The sequence below is a fragment of the Sceloporus occidentalis genome, unplaced genomic scaffold, assembly GCF_023333645.1.
Source record: "Sceloporus occidentalis isolate IW3139 unplaced genomic scaffold, rSceOcc1.0.p SCAF_2, whole genome shotgun sequence".
NCBI lineage: Eukaryota > Metazoa > Chordata > Lepidosauria > Squamata > Phrynosomatidae > Sceloporus > Sceloporus occidentalis.
This window is the reverse complement of record NW_028316982.1, coordinates 11,295,701-11,323,477: the sequence shown is the minus strand read 5'-3', so window position 1 is coordinate 11,323,477 and position 27,777 is coordinate 11,295,701. Positions and strand designations below refer to the sequence as shown.

At 41.8% G+C, this 27,777-nt stretch overlaps 1 protein-coding gene and 1 long non-coding RNA gene across 4 annotated transcripts; one reads left to right on the top strand and one right to left on the bottom strand.

Moving 5' to 3' along the window:
- Nucleotides 1–198: 198 nt before the first annotated feature.
- Nucleotides 199–22,832, bottom strand: LOC149317973 (DCN1-like protein 1). Of its 2 annotated transcripts, XR_016279953.1 has the most exons (8): nt 22,620–22,832; nt 14,281–14,497; nt 10,595–10,763; nt 8,694–8,824; nt 6,799–6,881; nt 5,655–5,751; nt 4,716–4,851; nt 4,252–4,324 (listed from the first exon to the last, which is right to left on the bottom strand). XR_016279953.1 is itself a non-coding variant. In XM_089508758.1 (7 exons), exons 1-7 carry the CDS (start codon nt 22,620–22,622, stop codon nt 4,245–4,247), a joined length of 780 nt encoding a protein of 259 aa, XP_089364884.1. In that variant the 5' UTR covers nt 22,623–22,805; the 3' UTR covers nt 199–4,244. The 2 variants fall into 2 exon arrangements, 1 of the variants encoding a protein (XP_089364884.1); XM_089508758.1 differs by lacking the exon at nt 4,716–4,851 and having other exon boundaries at nt 199–4,324; nt 22,620–22,805.
- On the top strand, nt 22,502–27,352 carry LOC149317972 (uncharacterized). Of its 2 annotated transcripts, none has more exons than XR_016279955.1 (3): nt 22,502–22,527; nt 24,810–24,978; nt 27,144–27,352. It is a non-coding gene; the product is annotated as an uncharacterized LOC149317972 (long non-coding RNA). The 2 variants fall into 2 exon arrangements; XR_016279954.1 differs by lacking the exon at nt 22,502–22,527 and adding an exon at nt 22,945–23,063.
- Nucleotides 27,353–27,777: the final 425 nt, after the last annotated feature.

Genomic DNA, 27,777 nt, shown 5'->3' with positions numbered 1-27,777 from the left:
ATATTAAGCACTGACATATCATCCCCACCCTTCCCTCATAAAATGTGGAAACTGAAACCAATGTGTCATGACTAGGAAGGAGAATTCGACCATGGACGTGTAAAGGATGTGATACAGTAACCAACCCTCACATTCCATGACCTTGCCTCGATCTTCTAAAAATAAAGTATTTTTAAAATAAATAATTCATGAGAAAGATTTATCATGACAATTGGGCTGGAACTTTATTGCCTCTGGTTTGTTGGAGGGATTTTTTCCCCTAAGAAATTACAATTCAATTACAGAAAGATGCTGATCACGTGATTGAAATATAAACCTTGGTTCCCAAGTGTTCTCTATAGCAGGATAGTTTTAGTTCTACACATTAGCTTAAAACCCAAATGTTAGGGATTTGTATTTGTATGCAAAAGAGAGATTGAAAATTATGAGGGGGAAGTTATCTGACAGATTGAAGTTTGGGTTGCTTTTATTACTAAAATCAACCCATGGTCACACAACTTTTAAATAAAATAAAAAATATCCACACATACATACATACACACGGGCATAGGTCTGCGCATTTTTCAGTCTTTCCTAGAACCAGGCATTTACATTCAGATGCAAACCATCATTAAGCCATATATTTCTGCCACTAGCCCCAATCCTGCCAAGCACAGCTTTGACAACACAGGTCCCACAGTAAGGAAAGGCAGGTGGCCAACTTGTGCGTGGTGGACTGAATCCTTTTCTTGAATTTCAAAGATGCAACCACACAATTGACTTTTGTTTCTCTGCTACTTAAGACAGCAATGCTTTATGTAATGCAGTTTTATAATTACACAGTAATTATAAATTGTGTAGTACCAAACTGATGGCAAAATCCATTTCGTTGAAAAGGCCTCAACACTGTTAAAAAAACAACAACAAGACCAGCATGGCGTTTCTGCCTCAACCTTCTTCACAGGGATAGGATTAAGTACATCTCATTTTTAAAATTTTGAAAAGAAACAAGAATGACAAAACACAAAAAATAACACAGCATACATCAATGACTCATTTGGAGGAATTTGTACCCAGATTTTCATAAGACAGAAAACAGCACACACACTTGGTAGGATTTTTATAATTCAAGTCTCCACTGATATTTACACAAGAGAAAACAAATGTAAGGAGTAGATCAAAATATTTGATTTTGCCAATTGCAGCAGCTGAAGAAGAGAATTTCTCAACTATCACATTGTTTCCTTAAAATAACCCATGTCAAGCTTTTCCAAAAGGGCACTGTTAGGAAACAAGGAGGCACCTTTCTGACTACTTTGTAGAGCTTAAAAATAAAAGTTAAACACTCAAGGATTTTCCCCTCCTAAAATTATTTTATCATGTGCATAAAAGTGCATTTCCAATTTCATGGATAAATGAGATGTCAGTCATGAGACATTATTTAATATGCCAAGCCTGAACTTCTCATTACTAAGGATTAGAAAAGATTTTTCATAATGGGATGGGAAATTTCCTAATATTTCCTTAGTGAAATGATTATTTCAAGAAAATTGCAAAGTATCACTCATGGAGTTAAAATGACATTATAGCCAGATGGCATTTCAAGTGCTGCTGTCATGTAAAACAAAGAATAAAACCGCACTTTGAAATGAACAGCTAAAACTGGGCATTAGACACAACTGTAGTGGCGGTTTACATTCAGTGGAGTCTACTGCAGATGTAAAATTTCCAAATCTTTTAATTGTGGTTGAAAGACTGGGGGATCCATCTTTCACCCATGGCAGCTTCCTCCCCTTCCTATTTCAGTATTGACCATATTCTGTGCAACATCTGTGCCAAGGTTAACAGTATAGTTAACATTAAACAACGGGTGTAAACTAGCTCCACAACTTTAAGATTCACATTCTTGTTTAAAGCTAACAATGGATAGCATTAAGTTTTAGGGAAATGCAACACTAAACATGGTTGTTCCAAAAAGGAAATAGGGGAGGGGGATTTTCAAGAGCCTGCAGGACACTCCCAATTTCTTAACCATGGTTAAGCAACTGAGCAACATTAAACCTGCATTAAGCCTAAGTATGCCCAAAACTGAGCCAAAGTTAAGCAAGTTGCTAAATTCCACTGAACACAGTGGAAGAGTAAAATACATACTTAAATATCTGCCATGACAAGTGCTTGGACCCATCTGGCTGAATTATGCTCACTCTAATTCAAACATTTCTGGGGGAAGATGGCCTTCTGAATTTTGACCTAGCAGCTCTGGAGCACATGCAAGGGCTTCACCTAAGCAGCAATTCCAATGTAAATAAGTGCATGCATCAACCCCCTTTTGCCTTCTGCCATTGCTACTGATGTGAACAGAAAACCCATGTTTCATCTGGATATCCATTTGGAAGAGGGGTGGGCAAATTGTGGCCCTTTAGATGCTGCTGCACTGCACATGCTATCATCCCTCACCAGAGGGTGTGCCGACTAAGATCAGTAAGAATTGTGGTCCAACTCCATTTGGAAAGCCACAAGTTACCCATCTCTGATACATAGATAAGAGCCTTGTGGAACTTCTGTTCAGCTGGTTCATGTCTGCATTAGGCGTTTCCTACTGAAGTTAACAATAAGAACAAATTCACTCATCAGTGAGCACCACAGAATGGTCACAATAACATTGACCATCACAGAAGTACCACCAACTTGATACAGATTTGCATTACACGGTTCAAGCCATCATGTGTAAAAGAGATTTTGTATCACACTCATTGTTCTTCCATAACAATCAAAAAACCTTCTTTAGCCCTAATCAAGAATTCTATATTGCGTAACAAACATTAAAAATCCAGTACTGTATTCAAGTTTTAACGTTTCAGTAGAAATTTGGTGAGGGAGGGGAGAGATTTCCTCAACAAAGATATGAGCATTTCAAGATTACAAAACTTTATTGAGCAACTCGAAGAGCAGCTGGGAGCAATTTAATACCCACTTTTCAGATTAAACCTGCTGGCCCTTGTTTTTCCAAATGCTAGCCCAACTGGAACTTAGAAATGGCATCAAGCCTATTTCATCATAACTCTGCTCACCTTGGAACTGGTAAAAAAAAATGGACAGAGGTACAAAGCTATATAAATAATGGCAGGTGCACCCACTACCTCTGAGGACTGAGGAGTAATGAAGAGAAATGCTCCAATTCCATGGAGCCATTGTTCACCCCAACCCCAAGTAACAGTACAACACAATTAAACTGCAAGGCAGAATATGGAGGGATGGGGTGGGGGTGTCACTAGTCCAGATGGACACAGGCTTTCCAGGTCCAGCCTGTTTCCCTTTGACACTGTACGTGTGAGACTGTAAAGAAACATGGTGGCCAGGGCTACGGTGCTGGCAGACATGAGAAGTCATTCAGAAAACCATGGAAACAAGAGGAAAAGGAGTGCGGGAACAGGCAGAAACTCAAGAAACATCACATGGCCCACCTACTGAGGACAGGAGTCCTACAGAAGGTTCAATTGTCAACATTAGGCACCCAGTGTCTCTGACTATATTATTAAAATAAAAGCACTGTCAAATGCCCAGTAACTCTGCTGTATTTCAACAGTGTAAAATCAAGCACCTGTACAACTGGACAGCCTGATGAAGAGGGAGAAAACAACAAGCCTTTTTTTAAAGACCTACTTTTAAATGGGGGCAGGGAGGCACCCTAGCCATTCATGCTAACAACAACTGTTAATAGACCATAGGAAAACATATCACTGTTTTAGGATAGCCTCAGTTGTGGTCATTCCAGCTAGTCCAATAATATCTTATCTGAAGACCCTTTTTTAAAAAAACAAGACTCAAAACAATCGGGTTGTGATGCTGATCTGTGAAATACTCATGCCAGATTTTGCTTGGTGAAGAGAGCATGTGCTTTAGGTGGAATCAGAAATTTCAGAAGAACCATCCAACAACATTTTAAGATTTATGGAAAGGATTGGGATGCTCGATTTAAAAAAACAATCCAACCAAAAAAAAAAAAAAACCCAAAAAGATGCTATCCACAATGCTGGAGTTTTTAAATAGGCAAGAATGGCTTAGGCTAGGAGAGAAGCCAAACCACCTGTAGTCTGATATGGTCCAAGGTAGATCCTTTAAAGGTTTGCCTCAACCCTCAGCCTTTGTTTCTTGAGGATTGGTCTTCAGTCCTGTTCAGTCAGTTGGAAGAAATTGACTGTGCAATTTCCCCCCATTGTGTTTATTTGTACAGGCTATGTACACTCTAGAAGGTTCATTTAGCACTACACTGTCGTACTTTTCATTCCAGCAATCTGAGGGCGTGCAAATTCCACAAAGTCATCAATAAGAACTGGCCATGCTCCTAGGATAGAGTAGAGAGAAGATGAATTATTACATTTCCATTACACTTGAACAGAATTTTTACCAGTTCTTGCAGGGGGAGATGTAATAGTAATAGTATTGATTGGTATTGATATAAAACCTTTCAAATGTACAATCACTGCACATGTATTACTTTAATAATGCTCAGTACAGCCTTGGAAAGTAGACCTGTACTCATACTTCATTATTTAAAAATTCTGATTGCATAATCTTGAGACTGTCTCTGTCATATGATATTTTTAAAGCTCATTATTTCTTGGAATAACAATTTACAATGTGAAGTTAAAACCTAGGTCCTTCCTCCAATATGAAAGTTTGCATTTATTTTAATACATTTAAAAAAAAAAAAAGATTTCAATGCGCAGACTCACTCAGCATTGTTCTGTTGAAGAAAATCTCCTGATCAAGCCAGAGGTCATCATATTTCTTATTAAGTCTCTTGTAGAATTTCTCTTTCCTTTTTTGCAGTACCTCTTCCTAGTTTTTATCTTGCCCAACTGTCTGACTCTGTGCATAGTAATACAGAGCAGCAGTTCTCAAACTCAGATCTTTCAGCTGTTTTGGACCTGAACTCCCAGAAGGCCTAGCCAGCTTGGTCAGCAGTCCAGCAACCATTACTCTAGCACGAGTTAGGGTTTGACTAAAAGTTCCCTTTTTCCTCTGACATAAACAGGTGACGTAGTAGAAATGCTCTTCATCTGTAGCTGAATACTTCACAGAGAGCAAGTGAAAGGTGCAGGAAAGCACACAATAGCAAGGAATTTGCATATGCATAGATAGTTTCCACTAAATCTGCCAGTCAACTGGAAGACATGGGGAAGAGGGGCATGGCAGGACTAGCGACTCTAGCAGAGGCTGGTCTAGTAATTGGGTTTGCCAACTTAACAGGGTAAACCTTTGAAGCAAGGTAATGACAACAGGATTTCTCTCCCCCCTCCCCCCACACACAAAGCTTCTTCTTGCTAGAGACTGCTTTCCAGAATCAAATTCATGGTCAGTCACTATGGCAATGATCGCCATTGTAATTGCTGACTTCTGGATTGTGCCCAGTATCTGCACAAAAGGGTTTATTTTCAGAAGCCAGACAAACAACTCTCTGTCTGTTTATGCTCACTGTGCCCCTCAAATTAAAGCAAAACACTTTAGAGTACCAGCAAAGGACCAAGCGTGGTCGTGAAGAAAATTAAGGGAAAAGCACTGAAAAGCAAAAAGAGAATTGCACTGGAAAGAAAGATTCTCCTGAGGAAGATTTACTAAATGAAGGGCTATTTGGACAAAAATGTTACAGAAGGAAGAAGAATCAACAGTACCTTCTTCATCATAATTTGACATATCGTCTGCTATCATCGCACTGAAGTCTAGAAGGAGGTTCCAAGTGTCTTTCGGTATAGATCTTTTATGATGTTCCTGTTTGTGCAAAAATCATAGTGTCAGAAACATTGCCAAGCCTTCAGCAGGCCAAAATGAGAGGCTACAGCTAAGAGTAGCTGAACCCCCAGCATGTCCATCCCAAAAGGTTGTAAGGCAGCAATGCTGGGAACACTCTGGTTCCTAGTGTTTGGAGAGCTACTGCTAAACAGAATAGACTGTATTGGGCTAAATGGACCAGAGGCAGTATGTTCAGAAATGATCCACAAAAATCAAGCACAGCCCACGAACCAGGTGCTTGACAGGTATGGAAGCAGCAAAGCCAGGCAGACTAGCAACCTACTGGCTGAATGAATTTAACCTCTCTCCGTGCTCACCTTCCCAGTGCTAGGAAAGTGAGTAGGGATCAAAACCAGGTTCATTCATCTGGCATGTCAAGAGTCTTGCTGAGTTCTACTCCGGTCGTTCAACTGGCTTTGAAGCATGACCTGAGTGCCCTTTACTCCTGGTCTGCCTTCTTAGCACAGGGAAGATGAGCAAAAAATGAAGCCAGGATCACTGGGTTGTACTGCAACAACCACCTAAGTATTACTTTCAGGACTCCACTTGTTTTGAAGTGCCAGCTGAATGTTTTGTTTCATTTTCACCTTCCCTGAAAATGGAATGAAATCTGATCCAGTCATGCATGTCCCCCACCCTCCAACTTTATCCTGCAACATATCCATTTTATTTAGTGGGTCTTTGCATAGGGGCAATCAGGGGACCTTTGTCTGTCAAACTGAGCAGTCCAGCAGGCTACACTAGGCAAAGGTTTTCCTCTCCAGCTGTGTAAGATATCCAATTTCCTGTCAAGATTCCGAATTTTACTTGTTGGACCCACATCCTATTGATTCATGTTTAAACTAAAGCACAGTTTTGAGACAGATGTCACTGCCAGTTCTCAGTAATGAGAATTTGGCCCACATGTCATTAGCGGCTGACTACTGCCTGTGGACATAGGCTACTTATCTGGAACAACCAAGCAACAGATACTCCCAAAACTAAGAAATCTCATTGCTTCTCATCAAGTAATTTAATTCAGCTTACCAATAAAAATTTGTTCCACAAGTCTAGGAATTTAAATCTTCCATGAAGTACTAAATTCCAGTAAGCGATGGCCATTTCTAAGTCTGTAACATTAAACAAAAACAGTAACTCAAACTTCCTCAGACATTCAAATTTTATCACTCCAGAAAGAATTGATGGTAAGGAAAACATGCTCACAAGAACATGCTAAGAGTCTCTAGTTCTTGTGGGAAGGGTGTTATGAATATACGTTGTTGCTGTTGGTGGTGGTGGTATTGTCTTAGGGAGGCATTCCTCCATTTCCTCCCTACCCCCAATAACTGACAGAACTCCCAATTACAGTGAGCGTATTCTTGTTAGAACGGCTTAACTGGCTACCAGTTCATTTTCAGGCACAATCCAAAGTGTTGGTCATGACCTATAAAGCCCTATACAGCTTAGGACCAGACTATCTGACGGACTTTGTCTCCCTATATGGAATTTTAAGATCTTCAGGGGAAGACTTTCTCTTGGTCCCATCATCATCACAGGCTCACTTGGTGAAGACACAAGAGTGAGTTTTCTCAGTGGCTGCTTCCACCCTCTGGAACTCCTTTTCACAGGAGACCCTCTCCCTGCTTTCTTTTGCTGGCAGGCAGACATTTTCGTTCCAACAGGCATTAGATGGCAATTTATTTAGATGTGTGTTTTATTTGTTTTAACTCTTAATGTTTTTATAGTGTTTAATGTGAACATTTTTAATCGTTTATTACAGTCAGACCTTGGTATCCATGGGGGATCCACTCTGGACCACCACACCCACAGATGCCAAAAACCATGGGACCTCAAGTCCTGTCATCCCCAATGGTGGAGCTTGCATGCGGCTCCACTGCAATTAGGGATAGCCCCCATTGTCCCGAATGGCAGCACGTGCACATGGCCCCACTGCCATTAGGGACAACGCGACTTCTTGTTCCTTACGGTGGCGTGCCTTCCACAGATGCTTAAATCTGCAGATGGCAGGTCTGTGGATACTGAGGCCCCACTGTATTATTATTTTCCTTTTTCAAAATATTTTAATTCATCTCCTCACTTCTTACATTTTAGAACACAAGTAACTCTATGGAGGCAGCTACAATCCCATTGTACCAGTCAGTATTCTAGGAGTACATCAAGCCACATGTTTTGTCTCCCTTCAACAGGTAATGGTTATATGCAGTAAAAGAAACAGAAGTATGGTCAACCCCATGCCTTTGGGACATGTAGAAGGCTTTAGAGAAATTCTATCAATTTTTCCCTTGTTTTGGAAGCTCATTATATGTTCATTCCAGAATGACAACTTTTCAACTCTTCTATTTAGAAACAACAAAGAAAACAGAAAAAAAATTAAAGTTGGAGATGAATTTAATGTGTGGCTCTTGCTGTTTTAAGAAATTGTTTTCAAAAGTTTTATAGTAAATATTTTTAATTTACTACTTCTGGAAGCAGCCTTGTATTCCACTTTGGGAGAAAGGCAGCATATAAAAGAAATAAATAAGTAACAATAAATACATAATAAACTAGAGACCCAGACTAATACCAGCATGAGTCTGTGCATATGCACTGTATGCCCCCACAAAGCTTTTTAAATGTACCGTAGTAACAAAGACTGCTTCTGAACTTACCCCAAATTTCAGTGATACATTGTCCTGTGACAAATACATCTATTTGAGGAGAAAGGAGTACTGAACAGACAAAGCTCATCAGCAGCCTTCCAGATCAAGGGAAGGATGTACAGTCAGACTGTACTTAAGAGACAGTATCTGCTTGGGGAAATCTTAGCAGGCTGGTCTCCTATGCTATAACCACATTGGGGATTCAGCAACAATCTTCCAGGGTTCTGCTTTCCTACACATGGTTTGGCTTATTTCTGCACCAGGCTATCTTGGCATACATACCTAAACCTTTCTGTCCTGGATTCTTTGCAAAGTTGAAAGTAAATTGATAAAAATCCTTAAATCTTCCTGGCTCTTTCAATTCTTGTTCCATTTTAGGAAGCTGGGCCTTTAGCTTTTCTATGCTGTCACATCTGTAATTTGTTTTAAAAAGAAATTAGCATTTGTATTAGTCAGTTGCCTACTGTATGCTTAAAAATACTTCCATAATTCATTCATGACCAGACAAATATAATGCCACATTCATTTTAGGAAAGAAATAGCTGGATTTAATACTTCCTGAGGTTCTCTTTTGTATTTATCCAATGACAAAAAGTTAATTAATAAATTCATAAACTCTCTAGAGTTGGAACATTCACAGAAGGCCAAGCTTGAAGTTACTTGAACCATCTAAAATATGTGAATTATCTTAATGAAAATTAGACATTCCCTTTGTCCCCTGTGATGAGAAAAAAATATCTCCATGAAATTATATTTCTGCAAGAAATATCAGGAAAACCTTGGGCCTCAAAGCTTCTTTTGATCAGATTAGTTAATATGGTTACAGAAGCAAATAAAACAACAAGGAAAAAAATACAGCTGTGAAGAGAAAGAGTCAGTTGTTTTAAGTAAAATCCTTATAAATTAAAAGTATTTAATTCAAACAATATGACAGAAGACTTGCTTGGAGCATCTTCTTCTAATTTTCAATGTATGGATCAACCATATAGATTACTGAATTACACAAGATTAGGCAGAGGGTCCCAGCCAGCTAATCAGGACAATTAATACCCTAAGAACATCTAGGGGTAGCGGTGTTGGCCATATAGCAAATCCAATGACATCCAAACAATGATTCCTTTATTGGACCAACCAAAATGCACAATTACATGTTGCAAGCTTTCGAAGTCTCACTGGCTTCTTCATCAGGAAAACAGGAGAAAAACAATTGAAGATGTTGGTCACTGGCCTGCATTTTCTGTTTCTGGTCTTAATTCAGATGGTAGGGAGGGCTATCTACAGGCTGGCAACTCCCCCCTTTTGGCCATGTGGTCACTGGGAGATTTTTAAAGTCAAGGAAATTTAATGTCTATTTGTAATTCAAAGAAGATGTTTCCTTGGAATCCAGCATGTCTCCTTCCTTTGTGAAGCCTTAGGCTCTTATATAGGTAGAGAATAAAATTGTGCATTTTGGTTGGCCCAATAAAGGTATCTTTGTTTAGATGTTATTGGATTTGCTATATGGCCAACATAGCTACCCATAGATATTTTTTGGATTTCAAGATACCACATTTTAGCCATCACAGGGGAATCCTATGGAAAGTGCCAGTGCACTGGGACCTTGCCATCTGAAACTTCTGCCTCCAGCAAAGGTAAAGGATTTTTTTCTAATATTGGGACTGATTGGCATGCTTTGCCTCTGCACTACCTAAAGTTTTCCTGACGCAAAACATGAAGACTTTTTGAGAAATTCAGTGTTCTCTATCTACTGTATATAGGAGCCTGTGCCTTCACAAAGGAAGGAGACATACTGGATTCCAAGGAAACATCTTCTTTGAATTGCAAATGAACATTAAATTTCCTTAACTTTGAAAATCTACCAGTGACCATATGGTAGTGAAACTCTGAGAGCTTGCAACATGTAATTGCACATTTTGGTTGGCCCATTAAAGGTATCATTGTTTGGACCTTACATAAGAAGTTTGTAAAGAGAATGAAATTGAAATAGGCCTTAGAAAATGAAAAGTGTGTGTGGGGGTGGGTGTTTGGGTGTGTTATGGAGGGGGAGAGGGAGGGGGAAAGGAGGCATACGTGTGGCTAAGACTAGCAAATGGACAGTATTGACAGCTCTTCCCTCGAGATATAAGATACTACTTTTGACTACATAGGATTGGGTTACGCTCACATACCTGCTAAGCACTTACCCTAATTCTGTCATCCCATCCATGAATTCCATCTTTAAGAATTCACACTGTGTTGCAGCTCTGAATTTCCAGGCAATAATCAATACACTAATACTGGCAGGGTCAAGCGCAAGGTCATCACAAAACTGCTGTATGCCATCTATGCCAATTTTATTCTCATCTTGAGGATCTTGGGATTTAAAAATGAAATGAAATAAATATAAATCTACAATTGTTTTGAAACCATTTCTGCTAATGGGATTGCAGCCCTGCACTATTTGAAGACAAATGCCACATACGTATCTAAATGTACTTTCCCGTCTAAGAGACATTACATGCTGACAGTAGCCACTGAATGTTCACCTTTTATATAGCATTTCTAAATGAGTGAGAAATACTTTTTAATCCCTGTTTTATTGCAATGACACCACTGAGTAAGGTGTGTGACTTATTTCCATTTCAAAGAGGAAGCTCAGTCAGTCACTTGACCTGACTCTCTCACCGAAAGACTGGCTTATACATACCTTCCCAGTGAATAGAGTTAAAAGGCAGCCTAGGTTGGGAGCAGTGATGAACTGACAATACTGCTAGAGATTCTAGAAAAGAGTAGAAACAAGCCACAAAAAGAAGTTGAACAGGGGAGATTATCACACGAGGGACATCCCGTCCCTATCTTGTCACTGTCCTATCCTTCCCACACGATCATGGGAAGGACTTTCACACCACATTCGCACTTACCCCATCGGGGAAGCATGAATGACTGTGATGGCGCTAAAGGCCTTCTGATGAAGTCACGCCGATCCCACCATTAATCTGGCACTAACCCATTTAAGTGACAGTGGCCGTCATTTTGTATTAATGGAAATTCGCGTTAATACAATGCCACTTTAAGGACAGGTTAATGGCGGTATCGGCGCAACAATTTGAAAGCCTTTCGCGCCATCAGGGACAAGGACAGGGGAGTGATCCCATCCTTATCCCATCCCAGTGTGATAACCTGTCTGGTATGGATGCAAATCAGTTTTCACCAAGCTGGTGTCCTCCAGATGGGCTAGACCAGTGATGGCGAACTTTTTCCAATTCGCCTGCTGGGGGCGGGGCTTCTACCCCCAGGATGGGGGCTGAGTGCCGGAGGTGGGGCTTCCGCCCCCTTTTCAGAGGGAGGAGCCTCTGGTTCCTGCCCCAGCATTTGCCGGCCCCTGAGGGTCCCTTCTGGGGCCGTCAGAGGCCGGCAAAAGAAGGGAAAGGCAGAAGGAGGCTGGGCACGCGTCCCAGCCGCCTTCTCCTCAGCCCTTCGCTCCCCGTGAAAGGGTTCCATGGAGCCCTTTCGCGGGGAGCGAAGGGAAAGGGAGGAGGAGGAGGCTGGGCACGCGTCCCAGCCGCCTTCTCCTCAGCCCTTCACTCCCCATGAAGAGAAGCCGGGAGAGAAGGAGGAGACAGACGCACGCGCCTCTGTCTCCTCCTTCCAGGCGCCATTTTCTGGCTTCCCGCTGTCTCAGAGAGACAGCGGGAGGCCCGAAAATGGCAGGGAGGAGGCGGAACGGGCACGCGCCCATTCCGCCTTCTCCCTTGCCCCGTACCTGTCAAAATGGCGTCGAGTACCACCCGTAACACACATGCCATAGGTTCGCCATCACGGGGCTAGACTATAACTAGCCTCACGAGTCTGCCCACTTGTGTGGAAGGCTAATTAAGAATTAAGATGAAAGTTGAATAGTTTTGTAGCTAAAAGGCTGAACTACAGATCAGAAAGTCCACAGTGCAAATCTGTTCCTCAAACTCATTATGTAGCCTTAGGCAAGCATGCACTCATCTGCAAGAGGAATGTTGACAGATCTTATAGGTTTGTTGAAAGAAGAACAATATTATATACATGAATAATCTAAAAATTTATGAATTATCTTAATAACAATTAGATATTTCCTTTCCCCTGTGATGAGTAAGAATATTTCCATGAAATGAAATACTGCTCTATCACTGCCCAAAGATTCTCTGAACGCACAGCAGCTACAACACACCACTTATGCTGCTTCTCCCAGTGGTGGTAATAATAATAATAATAATAATAATAATAATAATAATAATAGGATTTATTTATATACCGCCCAATCACTGGGAATCCGAGCAGTTTACAACAGAGGGGATAATAGACAGTTCAATGGCCTTAGGCTTACAATCTAAAAGACACGACACAAAAGGAGAAGGGAATGGTGAAGGGGGGGGGGGGGAATCAGGTCCAGCAGTTCTTCTCTCCCTCTGAGGACTGGACCAAGGAAGATGGACTGGAGGGGGGGCTCTTTTTCTTCAGGCTAGCCCTGATGGAGCTGGGCCAGCCTAGTCAACTCCCTCACAGGCCGGAAGATGACAGTTATGAAGGGAGGAGTCTCTTCTTCCAGGCTAGCCCTGATGGAGCTGGGTCTGCCTGGTCAACTCCCTCATAATAATGACAGTGGGACATTCTGACTGTTGTAGCTGTTACAATGAGAGACAACAACACAGAATGCCAACTCTGGGGCGGGCAGTTTTGGCCAAGCAAAAGGAACATGGTACTAATAATAATAATAATAATATGTTTTATTTATAGACCGCTATTCCGCGATGATCATAGCGGTGTACAGTAAAATCGTAATACAATACAAAATACAGTTAAAGGAGGGAGAAGTCTCGTCCTTCAGGCATTCCAAGATGTTGCTGGGTCTGCCTGATGGCTCCCTCTGAGGCCGAGATGACAGTTGAGGAGGGAGGGGCCTCTTCCTTCAGGCAGTCCAAGATGTTGCTGGTCTGCCTGATGGCTCCCTCTGAGGCCAAGATGACAGTTGAGGAGGGAGGGGCCTCTTCCTTCAGGCAGTCCAAGATGTTGCCGGTCTGCCTGATGGCTCCCTCTGAGGCCGAGATGACAGTTGAGGAGGGAGGGGCCTCTTCCTTCAGGCAGACCTTGATGTTGCTGGGTCTGCCTGATGGCTCCCTCTGAGGCCAAGATGACAGTTGAGGAGGGAGGGGCCTCTTCCTTCAGGCAGACCTTGATGTTGCTGGGTCTGCCTGATGGCTCCCTCTGAGTATATATATATACTAGAGTATAAAGGAAAAGGTAGTCCCTTGACATGAATGCTGAGTCGAAATTGACTGTAGGGAGCGGTGCCGAGGAGCCAACATTGTGCAAGGACTGCTCTGTGGCCAGCATGACTCCACCAAACGCTGCTACCTTCTCACTGAGAAGTGGTACCTATTTAGCTACTTGAATTTGCATGCTTTTGAACTGCTAGGTTGGCAAAAGCTGGGATTAGTGACAGGAAATCACCCCATCATACAACATCTGGGCCTCGAACTGTCAACCTGCTGATCTTGAAATCAGCAGAGTCAGCGTCTTAACCACTTGAGCCAGTGCATCCCTAGAGGAAGGTATACGGATGCCTTAATTCTTTGTGTTTATGGGCCCTGCAGACAAAATTCATGCTATATTTTTAAGCGGGGATTCAGGGGGCTTTGTGGGACTGGTACGAGGCTTCAGGGGTGAGAAAACCAAGGGCCACACGGGGCCCGAACATTGGACTTGCATCTCTGTTATAACCCATATGCAATCCTCTTCCTCATTGTGTTCTGAAACACAAAACACAACACTGCTCCCAGTGAAACCCAAGATTGTGCCCTAGATTCGAGACACAGAATCTATTGTTAGTGCGTAGAAGTGATTAACAAAAATGACTCACCTTTGTATCTATTATATAGCTGTTCTAACTTCTTTCTGTCCAATGATCCTTTTACATTTTCTCGTACATACAGTTCAGGATTTTGAAAAAAGTTATCTGTTGCAACATCTAACTTCCAGTCATTCTGAGACAGACAGTTCACTGCGGTCTTTTCACTGGACTGTGTGAAGATCATAAACTGTCGAACTTTATCTTTCTGTGATGACTTCAACTTGTTCTATAAAAGTATCAGAAGACAGAAAAGTGATTTTTGACATTTGCTTAGCTAAGGAGTAGCAGCAAATATTCTTTCAAAAACGCAACTCAAAAGTGATTAATGGGTCAGACAGAAGATTACAGCAGACAAAAAGAAAACTTGTTTGGGATGCTGGTTCCATATCTCTTCTAGGTCCCTTTTACTTAAGAATTTAATTCTTACATTTAATTCCAATATACTTTGCTCATTGTTGCCACAATAAACTACAGCTCCCAGGATTCCCTAGGATTGAGCTGAGGCCATTAAAGCAGTCTCAAACTGGATTATTTCTGCAGTGTGTTTTGAGCCCTAGCTGAATGCTCAAGCCATTTCAACATACTTGTTCTTTCCAATCGGGAAAGTTCAAAGATATCTGAAAAGTCTCAAATGCATAACACCATAAAAAAACAATGTGATGTTGAGGATAACACATGAGACCCACTTTATATTAAAAAGTGTATCTTTTATTCAGAGATCATCACTTTAAAATGGCTCACAAAGTGCTGTTAAGTGATGCACTGTGTAAGGCACAAAGGGAAAAGATTCCTATCTAGCAGTGAACTAAGGCATACAGCAGCAATGTTCTGGATAGTTTCTAGTACAGTAGAATATGTATCTACTATGACTACAGATATTTGGGTCACACAAGTAATCTGGGTAATATTAAAATATATGAGCTTAAAAATACTGAAGAAACCTTGAAAAGAATGTATTGATGAAAGTGGGTGTGGGGAGGTTAAACTCATAATGATAGAAAGTGGGTGAGTCACAGTTTCTGGAGTCACTTTGGGAGACTCTATACCAGCAAAAATCCACCCAGAAAGCTATCCAGCTGACAAGAAACCTGGCAGTTTTGCAGAATGAATGTGTGTTTATGACGCAAATGTGGAAAAGTACCATAAGTAAATGTGAGTCTTGAGAACTTACAAACTATAAAGTACAGATATAATATCTTATGATATTATACAGCTTTTCTTTTCTTTTTAAAGTACTGTATATTGTTTGATCGCCTGATTTGTTTCCCAGACATATATCTACAGTAAAGAAGTATAACCAGTTTGCTTTTAAGAATTAATTGTTCTGCAGTACAAGGAACATCCTGCAAACCAATATTAAAAATATAAATATACACCACTATCATGTCCTAAAAACCTATAAACACAAATATTTAGAGTGCAGTCCTATGCATGGCTACTGAAGTAAGCCTCATTATGATAAATGAGACATACTCCCGGGTAAGTGAACAACGAAATGCAGCCCAAGAACCAAAAGTTAAGATGAGAACTTGCTGGAGCTTCCTCCTAATAACAGCACAGACAAGCAACAAGACCTACCTTACTTGACTTGCTGTGAACTAGTTTCTGAATTGCAGAAAGGTCTTTCCAGTTGCAGGATGAGGCCTGTCCAACTCAGATACTCCCTACCCTAACCTGGTTGTCAATTTTTTATCCAAAGAATGTGCGTGTAAACTTTTCTGTTCTCCAGTTCAGTGTGGCAGAAAAAGCGATTTCAACTATTCCTACCCATTTCTTTCCCCCCAGTCCTGTTATGTACACCACTTCTTAGCTGCTCTAATGAACATACAGTATGCCACAGAGTGTATGGGATAGGCAATGGGACTGGGGAAGGAATACAACAGAATTCATGACTACGTCTTTGCTGTCTTGCACTGGGGAAATATAAAGAAACCAGACAATACTATACCCTAATAAAATTATGAATTAGCAGTCCTGAGAAAGTAATCAGATACTGTAAGCCACATTTTATTATTATATGGATACTGAAGACAGGCAGGCAGGCAGGCACACACTTTGTCCAAAACAGTCTTACATTCTAACACACCAGAGCCTTTTATGAGCATATTCATTGGCCTGTTACAGACTGCCAAAATAAAGCTGCTTCGGGTCTCTTTGGAGGTGTGTTATTTAAATGATGCATGGGTCCTAAGAGTCCAGAGGTCGCGCCAAAGCCACACTCCATTCCTATGCACCAGAGTGCAGCTTTGGTGCAGCTTCCGGATTCTTAGGATGCATGCATCATTTAAACAGCATACCTCCAAAGAGACCTGAAGCAGCTTTATTTTGGCAGTCTGTAACAGGCCATTGTTTTGCAACTTCAAATTCTGATGACAAGTTCTTACAAATTTAAAATACACCTAAACATATTGAATCTAAGTGACATATGATCTTATCCTTTCTATTTCTTTTGCCAGACTATTTATAGAAGGTGGGAGGAAGATGTTCCTCACCTCTAGAGACACCTACTACAACATAAATATACTTTGCTGTAGCTTCAAGTTACTCTGGATGACTACTCCATTTTAGTAGTCCTTTCCCAGGAAGCTGCGTGTTGATATATACATGGGTAATAAATTAATTTTAAGGAGAAAACATCCTAGGTGTGTGCTCTGAGGTCAAAGCTAAATGCATTCAAACACCTTAAGTAGTTCAGAAGCCTCAGTACACTCATTATACTTCCTGGAGAATATTGTGTGATATCTTAATGAAAGCTTGTGCAATGTGTCCGAAGTGACAGGTAAATAGGAAGTGCTCAAACCATATAATCAGGATATGATACTTGAAAATCACAGAAGCCTGCTAATAAAATAAATACATTGTGAACTAAATAAATATAGTTGCAATTTTCACATTACTTATTACGTACAGTCCATTAATTTAAAGTAACATTGTTATTTCAACCTACAAAAACAGGCGTTCAAAATATCTTTTCGTATCTTTAGGACTCATTTTTAAAACTTCTAATGGCAAAATATTCCATGGGAACTTGAGTGCCTTTCTACATGCCTTTTAAAATCTAGCAACTAAGAAAACAAATGGGAACAGACTTTTCAGCTCCACACTAACCACAGTTACTTGAAAATAAATGCCACTGAATTCAACCAAAAGTTGAAGCACAATAAGGGATGATTACTTTTCAATAAAATAGGCATGGCAGACATGTGTTATAATATATGGCATATACGGTCTTGTCCCTTAGATTTATGGATTTATTGGTGGACTACGTCCCACTCAGCCAAATGTACTCAAGACCATTCCTCGCCTGGCTCATGTTACTCTGTATGTATTCATGTGTGCACAAATGGTCAATATAATATAGCAGCATGTCTATGGAATCTAAATAAGACTCAAATGACCCATACAAAACAGTATTTAGTGGTAGTAATACTTAATACTCTTCTATGTGATTAAACATCTGTAATGGGCAAGAACAGTACAGGCCCAAATAGTGCAATTTAACAGAAGTGAATTTGCCAATAAATTCTAGTTCAGCAGTGACCGCATCCTCTCTTGGAAGTCTTTTGGCAAAGGATAGTGACTCCTGAGGTAAGTAAACAATCTCCTGAGAGATTCAAATATTTTCTCACTAGCTTCTGAATGCTGCCATTCACAAACAGTGTCAAATTTGATTCTCTTTTGTAGCAAATCACCTGTTACTTTTAAGTAGATGATGTGATGTCACATGTCACTGGAAGATGAGCAAGTGAATGAGCTGCTGGGTCTACTGTGTTTGTTGTTATGTGCCTTCAAGTGATTTCAAACTTATGGTGATCCTAAAGCAAACTTAGGGGTTTTCTTGGAAGAGTTTGGCTAGAGGTAGGTATGCCCTTGCCTTCCTCTGAGGCTTAGAGAATGTGACTTGTCCATGGTCACCCACTGGGCTTCCATAGCCAAGCAGGGATTCCAGCCCTGAGCTCCCAGTTTCCTAGTCCAGAATTCAAACCACCATACCACGCTGGCTCTCAGGTGTTGTGTTGTTGTTGTGTGCCTTCAAGTCATTTCCAAACGTATGGTGACCCTGAGGTAAAGTTTTCCTGGCAATATTTGTTTGGGGAAGGTGCCACTGCCCTCCTCTGAGACTGAGAGTCACCAAGTGAGTTTCCATGGCTGAACAAGGATTCAAATCCTGGTCTCCAGAGTCATAATCAACACTCAAACCACTACACCACACTATCTTAGAGCTCAGTAAAAGAACAAAATATAGGAACAGAAACTGGCTTCTTGGTCTTAAGTGTTCTCTGGGTCAGTGATGCTCAGGTTATTAAATGAGAGGGTCAGCAATCTCATCCCCGCACTACGTGCCAGGGTTGCTGTGGTTGTGTGCCTTCAAGTTGTTTTTGATTAAGACAACCTTAAGGCAAAACTATCATGGGGTTTTCTTGGCAAGCTTTGTTCAGAGGTGGTTTCCCTCCCTTGAGGCTGAGAGCATGTGACTTTCCCAAGGTCACCCAGTGGGTTTCATGGCCGAGTGGCAAATCAAACCCTGATCTCCAGAGTTGTAGTCCGACACCGAAACCACTACATCAGGCTAGCTTCTGATATGCCAGGGATTATACCAACTTTGTCCCCACTGGGTACAATTGTTTTGTGCATGGAAGCTTGCTGACTAGCAGCTGATGGCGCACTGGTTGGCACAAGTCCACTGACTGCCACTTTTAAGGAATGGGCCACTGTTGCTCCTGAGTAACCATTCACTTGGGAGACATCTGTTGACAATGCGGTGCCTCCAGGATATCATTCAGGTTATAATTGTGGAGCTGTTTTAGCCAAGAGTCACAGATGACAGTGAGTGATGCTTTGTCACTCTTCTGGGTATACCTTTCGGGTATCAGTCAATTTCTGCCCCTTGTTAAATGTGTCCCACAGTTTTAGGAATGCCTAAAACTCCTACCTGTGTGCCAAGAAACCAGCTCTGAGTCTTTTGTTGTTGTTGCTGTGTGCCTCCAAGTCATTTTTGACTTATGGCAACCCTATGGCATACCTATCATAGGGTTTTCTTGGCAGGTTTCTTCAGAGGGGTGTTGCCATTGCCATCTTCTACAAACTACAATAAAATGGTTAGTACTAAAGGATGCCACAGGATCCTGGGTGTCTTTGGTCCAAAACACATTGCAGAAATAGTCCAGCTTTAGACCACTTTAACAGCCCTGGTTCAATGGTAGGGAATTCTGGGAACTGTAGTTTTGTAAGACATTTAGCCTTCTCTCTCAGAGAGCTCTGGTGCCACAATAAACTACAATTCGCAGGATTCCCTAGCACTCAGCCAGAGCAGTTAAAGTGAATTATTTCTGTAGTGTGTTTTTGACCTTTGTCAAAACAGGCCAAAGTAGTTCCTCTCAGAAATCTCTCTCCAGACATTCAAATACACTACACAAACAGGTATCTATATACGTAGTCTGCATTACTTATTCTTAAGCAGTCATAGTCCATCACACAAACCATTTAGAGAGACTAATATTGCCAAGTTTTCAAAACAGCAACAAGAGGCACCATGACAAGCAAGACTGACCCTCAGAGGAAGCCGCTTTGAAACAAGTTTTGATTTATACCTAAACACCAAACGAAAAGTATTGATTACAGTTAACTTGGCCTTGTAGTAGCTCTTTGCACAAATTAACATACTTCCCACATTCACAAATTACACTGATGTCCAAATTTATCAGGAAGGGCCCACACCCCAAAGGATGAAATTTTGATGTCTGTGTGTTTGAAGTCTGCATAAAACCAAAAGCAAGAGCCTGCGTGGTCGAGAAATGGGTTACAACTCTGGAGACCAGAATTCAATTCCCAGCTTGGTCATGGAAACCCACTGGGTGACCTTGGGCAAGTCACACTCTCTCAGCCTCAGGGGAAGGCAATGGCAAACCTCCTCTGAACAAATCTTGCTAAGAAAACCCCATGGGTCAGGAAAAAACTTGAAGGCACACAACAACAACAAGCAAAAGCCCTTCCCAACCCTTAAACCAGGGGCACCTGCTGCCAGTCCTTGAAGGGACCAAGCTTTCTGATCCTAAAATATGGGACAACCATAATAATAATAATAATAATAAGAAGAAGAAGAAGAAGAATATGATGGTGATGATGGGGACACCTGGCAGGCATGTTTGCCTTAGGAGTTTCCATAAGTCAGAAACCACTTTGAAAGCACACAAAATAACAGGACCTCGGCAGGGTGACCAGACACATCCTACTTTTCCAGGAGACAGCTGACATTTTAGTCTTTCTGTCCAGGAGGAATTCCAACAGGTCCTCCATTCGGAGCCTGACTAAGAAGCCTGGATCTATAAGTATATGGGTGGTTTTAGCTTTCATTTGCTCATGTCCTCCACTTTTGCTTGAATGCCCTACATTTTGCAGTGCCTGGTCTTGCTTTGCCATTGGGACATCTGGTCACTCTGGATCTTGGGCAAGTCACTCTCTTTCAGCCTCAGGAGAAGGCAATGGCAGACCTCCTCTGAACAAATCTTGCCAAGGAAACCCTATGATAGGATCACCATAAGTCAGAAATGACTTGAAAGCACACAAGGACAACAACATCAAGCAAAAGCTCTTCCCAACCCTGCCGCCAGTCCTTGAAGGGACCCAACTTCCTAACCCTGAAATATGGGACACCCTTGTCTCTTTTTCCTCCACGACCTATTTTTTATAAAATAAAGGAACCCTCTAAACCTTATTTTAAACTGCTCTATGCAGTTTGCTCCCTCATCAGAACGCAATTCAAAGTAGCCTTTAAAAAAATTCTTTGCAGTCTCTGGTTATATTCCTTGTTTTGTAAAAGTTGTCTCATTAATACTAACGCTGAATCCTCCAGCCGCCTTGGGTCCCTTTTCGGGAGAAAGGCAGCATAAAAATGAAATAAGATAAATAAATAAGTAAGTAAGTAACAATAATAAAAGTGGTCATCTTTCTTCTGAATGTCCTCACCACTGGGTTGTGATGTGGAAGAGATTTACTCAACATGGCCCCAAACACACTGCAGAAATAATCCAGTCTGAGACCGCTTTGGCTGCCCTGGCTCAATCCTAGGAAGCCAGAGAACTGTAGTTTCGGGAAACATGGAGCCTTCTCTGTCAGAGCCACAATAAACTACAATTCCCAGGATTCCCTAGCGCTGAACCAGCGGCAGTTAAAGTGTTCCCAAACTGGATTATTTCTGCAATGTGTTTTGGACCTATATCAACCTTTATCTATCCTTAGAATACTCTTAATAATAATGGGCAGAAGGGACACCTGGCAACCTTAAGAGGGAGAATGGCAGAGCCCTGTTGTTGTTGTTGCTGTTGTCATGTACCTCCAAGTCACTTTTGCCTTGAGGCGACCCTGAGGCTATGAAGCTCTCCTGAGGTTTCCTTGGGGCAAGTTTCTTCCGAGGGGGGTCCTCTGCGGCTGAGAGAGTGTGGCTGCCCAAGGGCACCTCATGGGTCTCCAGGCCTGAGCTGGGATCAGACCCTGGCCTCCAGAACCACAGTCCAACAGTCAGCCATGCTGAGCTACTGAGCATATATTAGATATAGATATAGATACAGTAGAAAAAGAGATAAGCCTACAGTGCGTCTACACTGCAGAAACAATGCAGTCTGGCAGCGCTTTAACTGCCAGGGCTCCATCCTACGGAATCCCGGGAACTGTAGTTTTGTGAGGCACCAGCTCTCCTGGGCAGAGAAGGCGGAGTAATAATAATAATAATAATAATAATAATATGATAGTCCAAGAGTCAGCCATGCTGCGCTACTGAGCACACACACACAGATATATATAACTGAAAAAGAGGAAAGGCGTTAAGGCCATGGGCTCCACTGCAGAAATAACCTGGTCTGGCAGCGCTTTCACTGCCAGGGCTCCATGCTACGGTTGGCCAGATGGCAAAGCCTCAGAGGGAGAAAAGGCCAAGTCCTGCCACTGTTGTTGTTGTTGCTGCTGCTGCTGTTGTTGTTATTGTTGTGTGCCTTGTTCCAGCCCTTTCAGCCTCAGGGCCGCCCCTTAAGGCCACCTTCCTCCTGGGCTTCCTTGGCCAGAGGAGCTTTGACCATTATCGGCCTGCCTTCCCTGCTGGGGAGGCTGAGAGGGCGCCGCTCCACCCCAAGGGCGCCTCCCAGAGAAGACTCTACACACACACACACACACACACACACGACTACATTTCCCAGAGTTCCCCAGCACGGAGGCCACTGCCAGCAGGAGGAGGAGGAGGAGGAGGAGGAGGCCGTGGCCGAGGTGGGTCTCCCTGCCCTGTGCCTCTGCCTCCTCCTCCTTCTAGGCCCGCTGCGTTGCCAAGCGATGGCGGCCCTGCTTGCCTTCCTCCTTACCATGATGGGGGGCTGCGCGGAGCAGGCCTCTCTCCCTCTCTCTCCTCTCCCGGGCCGGACACTGAGGAGGAGGAGGAGGAGGAAAGCGATGGTACTCAGGAGGAGGAGGAGGAGGAGGAGGAGGATGGCGGCGGCGGCGGCGGCGGCTCCTCCTCGCGGGCCCTTGCCTCTTCCGCCGCCCCAGCCGCGCATGCGCACTGCGCGCGGAGGGGAAACGGGCAGGAAAAGGAGGAAGGCCTCGGATGTGAGGACCGTTGAGCGCGCGCCCGATGACGACGAGGGCACGCGCGCGCCTCTCCTTTCCCTCCCTCCTCCTAACACTGACTGACTGAGGCGAATAGTGGCCCAACCAAAACACACTCCATGACAATCCCAGTTTATAAAGGCGCCTTTCACTGCCCCCCGACTCAGCGTGAAGGAACTCTGGGAGTTGTAGTTTTTCGTGTGAGGCCTTCTCTTTTTGTCAGACAGAGAGAGACGGAGAGGAGCTCTCTCTGCTGCCACACAATATTAACGACAATGTCGTGTGAGGAGGAGGCGTTGTCTTTAAGCCTTCTCTGGTCCAAGGCACACTGCAGCAGAGATAATATATAACCCCCAGTTTGAGGCCCCCTTTCTTGACTGCCCCGGCTCAGTGCTAGGGAACTCTGGGAAATGTAGTTTTGCCACTCGGCTCTGGACGTGGAACAATGAACTACATTTCTACAATTTCGTGTGAGGCGTTTTTAAGCCTTCTTTTGGTCCAAAACACACTGCAGAGAGAATCCAGCTTGGAGACTGCTTTAACTGTCCTGACTCAATGCTAGGGAATCCTGGGAATTGTAGTTTTGTGTGAGACATTTTTAGCCTTCTGTCAGAGCTCTGATGCCAACAAGAAACTACAACTCCCAGGATTCCCTAGCACTGAGCCATGGCAATTAAAGTGGTATCAAAAGTCCAAAACACACTGCAGAGATAGTCCAGTTTGAGACCGCTTTAACTGCCCTGGCTCAGTGCCAGGGAACTCTGGGGATTGTAGTTTATTGTGGCAGCACCAGAGCAATTTATGACAGAGGAGTCTAAAAATGTCTCACAGAACTGCAGTTCCCAGAATTCCCTATTTAAAGCGGTCTCAGGTTGGATTATTTCTGCAGTGTGCTTTGACAAGCAGGGTGATCACTGCTGAAATAAACTGTTTTCATCCCCCACTTTAACTGCCCTGGGCCAAGGCTATGGAATTCTGGGGGTTGTAGTTCTGCAAGACATTTATCCTTCTTTGTGGCCACAACAAACTACAATCCCCTCAATTCCAGAAACAATTTGGTCACACACACACACTTACTCACACAGTGGTTGTGAGTACAGAGGGAGGAAAGAGGAGAGTTGTGCCTTATCTCTTTTTGGGGCTGAAAACGATCACTGTATATACTCATGTATAAGTCTAGAAATTTAGGTTAATAATTGACCCAAAAGACCTGAGTCGGCTTATTCATGTGGGTCGATGTAAATACTGTACTTTAACTCTTATTTAAAAATGGACTATCCCCTGGTGAAAGGCAAGACTGAAATCTGTCCCGGAAGCACTGGCCCTCCTCTACTCTCTTATCCATTCAGGCTTTAGTGTGAGCACAAACAGTCATGACTGCTGGAATCATGTAAATTCTTTGGCATTGGACGTTATCAGACAAGGGAAATTGGAAGTATAATCCAATGGCAGTCCGAACGCAATCATGGGGTTTAATGTTATTGCGTGATAAATTACCACATGCAATTTCGGGCAATGGGAAGTCAGTCCAAACGCAATCGTGGAGTTTATGTTATTGCGTGAGAGGCGATCAAATGCAATTTTGGGCAATGGCAAGCTATTTTCAGGCAATGGGAAGTCAGTTCGAACGCAATTTGAATTCACGTAAATTCGCTGAACTGGCCCCACTTTCTTTTCATTCGAAATTAAGAGAAATTCTTCCCATGTGATAAACTCCATTGTTTTCCTTGCTCCATCCTTTACATCCTTTGTTACACGGCCCTAAGTTTTACCCTTGACCACTCCATGGGTTATATCAAAATTCTTAATTTTGGCCCCAAAACCAGCCCTCAACTTATATATGTGAGGTCAACTTATAGTCAAGTATAAACTTGCCCCTCCACATTTGTGGATTTGACTTTTACGGATTTGATTATCCACGGATTTTACTCATATGTTCTCTCTAGGAATATCTAACACAACTCTATGGTCAACTTTAACCAGAAGTCGCACAGAAGGACCTAGAGAGAACACCCCACTAGACACTTGTAGCTTCTCCACTGCAACTCTATGGTCAATGTCTGGCAGATGTTGGTCACTGGAGGACCCAGAGATCCCTAGAGATGTGTTCTCCAGGTAAAAGCATAGTGGTTTTGTTATTTGCAGTTTTCCCATATTCATATTGTTTGCCTGTTCAGGAGTGTGTTTCGTTATCTTTGGGTGGTAGAGAATTTCGTCTTGTTTTGGAAGCTCAAGAACATCAGGCTGGGCGAATTCTTGGATGGGAGATCTTAGGATTCCCAGATTTCAGGGCCTGGACTACCTTCTCTAGTCCGCAGTACAAAGGGGAGGAATCTCAGGGAGAAGGTGCTGTCTTAAAAAGCATGTATGCATGTGTTTGTGTATGTACAGTGCGCCCGCACCATACGCAGTTTCCAGCTTACGTGGAAGCCATGTGACAGTAAAAGAAATGGAGCATGTGCCTGTGGCGTGTGTGCTGCCCCAAGCTGTTTGCTATGGGGTGCGAGCATTTGCGGATTCCCCCTTATGCGGAGTGATCTGCAACGGATCCCCCACGTAAGGAGAGGGCCCACTGTATATATATGTGTGTGTTTGTGTGTGTATAAACACTAAACACACACACACACTTTAATGTGTTGTTATTGTGTGCCTTCAAATTGTTTCCAACTTACAGCCACCAAAAGGCAACCCTATCATGGGGTTGTTTTGGCCAGATTGGTTCAGAGGTTTACCACTGCTGTCTTCCTTTCTCCCTCAACGACCGTGTTAAAATTAGGGGGATAAAAATCAAAGGTTCTGTGTTTAAAACCAAGGCATTTGCAGATGACATGGTAATTTCTTTGAGTAAACCACAAGAGAATGTTAATTTACTTTTGGCAAAGTTTACAGGATTTTGTAAAATATCAGGATTAAAAACAAATATGGAAAAGACAGTCATCTTAACAAAAAAATTAGATCACAAAGAAAAGGCCTTTCTTGAGCAACATTCAAATCTTAAAATAGTAAAAAAAAGTTAAATACCTGGGTATTGAAATTACTAATAAAAATTCGGAATTATTTCAAAACAATTATAAAAGAATCTGAGCGAAAATTAAACTACAGTTGAAAAGATGGCAAAATTTACTATTGTCAATGTTAGGGAGAATATTCACTTTTAAGATGATGATCCTACCAAAAATCCTCTTTCTATTTCACATTTACCAATACTTACAAATAAAAAACCTTTCAAAGGTTGGAATAAAGATCTAGCAAATTTCATTTGGAACGGCAAAAAGCATAGGATTAAACTCTGATACCTTCAGGATGCTCAGGAAAGAGGAGGAATGTCTCTTCCCAATTTACATCTATATTACGAAGCGCCATGTTTAAATTTTATTAAGGACTGGACTCAACTCGAGGATAAAGACATTTTGAAAATAGAGGGGGCAGATTTAAAATTTGGTTTTCATGCCTTTCTTTTCTATGGAAAAGAGAAAGCAAACAAAGTGATAAACAACCACTACATAAGAAAACCCCTACTACAAATTTGGAAAAAGTACAAAAGATATGTACATGGGTATCCCTTCTTGGGTATCCCCACATGAAGCTTTGTGTAAAAGTGACTCTTGGTTCAATGAGACTTGGCTTACATATAAAAATGGGATGAAGCAAGAGGGGAGACAAACCAGCTTAAAAACACTAGAGGAAATCAGAGATGAAGGAGGACAATGTAGCTGGTTTCTCTATTGGCAGATACAACAAAGGTATTATTTGGATAAGAAAACAATTGGGCTAGATCTAAACAACTCAGAATTAAGTTCTCTATTATTTACAGGTGTAGAGTCTATATTATCTAAGCTGTATAAAATTTTGTTGAAATACGAAATGGAAAAGGATGTAGTGAAGGACAATATGGTTCAATGGGCTAGGAATCTAGGAGATAACATAGAATTTGAGCAATGGGAAATTACCTGGAAGAACAGATTGAAATATACAGCAAGCCAAGCAATAAGAGAGACTATTATAAAGTTTTTTTAGGTGGTATATTACCCTGGAAACACTTCATAAAATTTCTAACAAATACTCGGATCGCTGCTGGAGATGGGATAATGAGGGGAACTTTTCCCATTCGTGGTGGGCATGTAAAGAGGTCAAAAACATTTGGAAAGCTGTATATAATGAAATGTCAAAAATGTTAAATATAAATTTGAACTTTTCTCCGGAATTATTTTTGTTAAATATCTCTGAGAAAGAACTAGAAAAGTCTAACGGTAGATTGATATTTTACTTAACATCGACAGCTAGAATGACATTGGCCCAATTTTGGAAGCAGCCGAAAACACCGGACACTGTTGAATTGATAAAGAAACTGTTTGAGGCAACTGAAGCTGATAAACTGACAACAATCTTATGTAAACAATATGCTGGAAAAAATCTTAAGAGACTGGAACAATGTGCTCAATTATATAAAACAAGAATGGAATATAAAATATGATTATTTTTGAAATAACTCAAGATATATGTAAAAACATATGTAGTTTAAAAGTTAATAAAGAAAACATTTATTGTACTTTACAAATTGGTATTAACGTTTGTTGTTTGTTTCATTCTCATAACAATTATCTAGAAATTATTTTGGAGACTAAATGTATCACTCGGTAAAAGGAAAAATGAAGTAGCAAAGATTAGACAAAAACCTAAGAGAAAGCTGATCCTTAGTTAAAGTTACCTTATGTAGTAATAGATTATTTTTTTCATTTGTTATAGAGAAAGAATGAATAATTCCTTTTGCATTCGACTGTCTTTGTATTTCAAGTTGGGGTTGCCAGCTACTTTCTCCTGGGAGGCTTCTCATTTTTTAAAAGCTGTATAATTGTATTGTAACACCATCTGGAATCTACCCGAGAGGTAAGAGTGCAGCCACTAGAGCGCAGT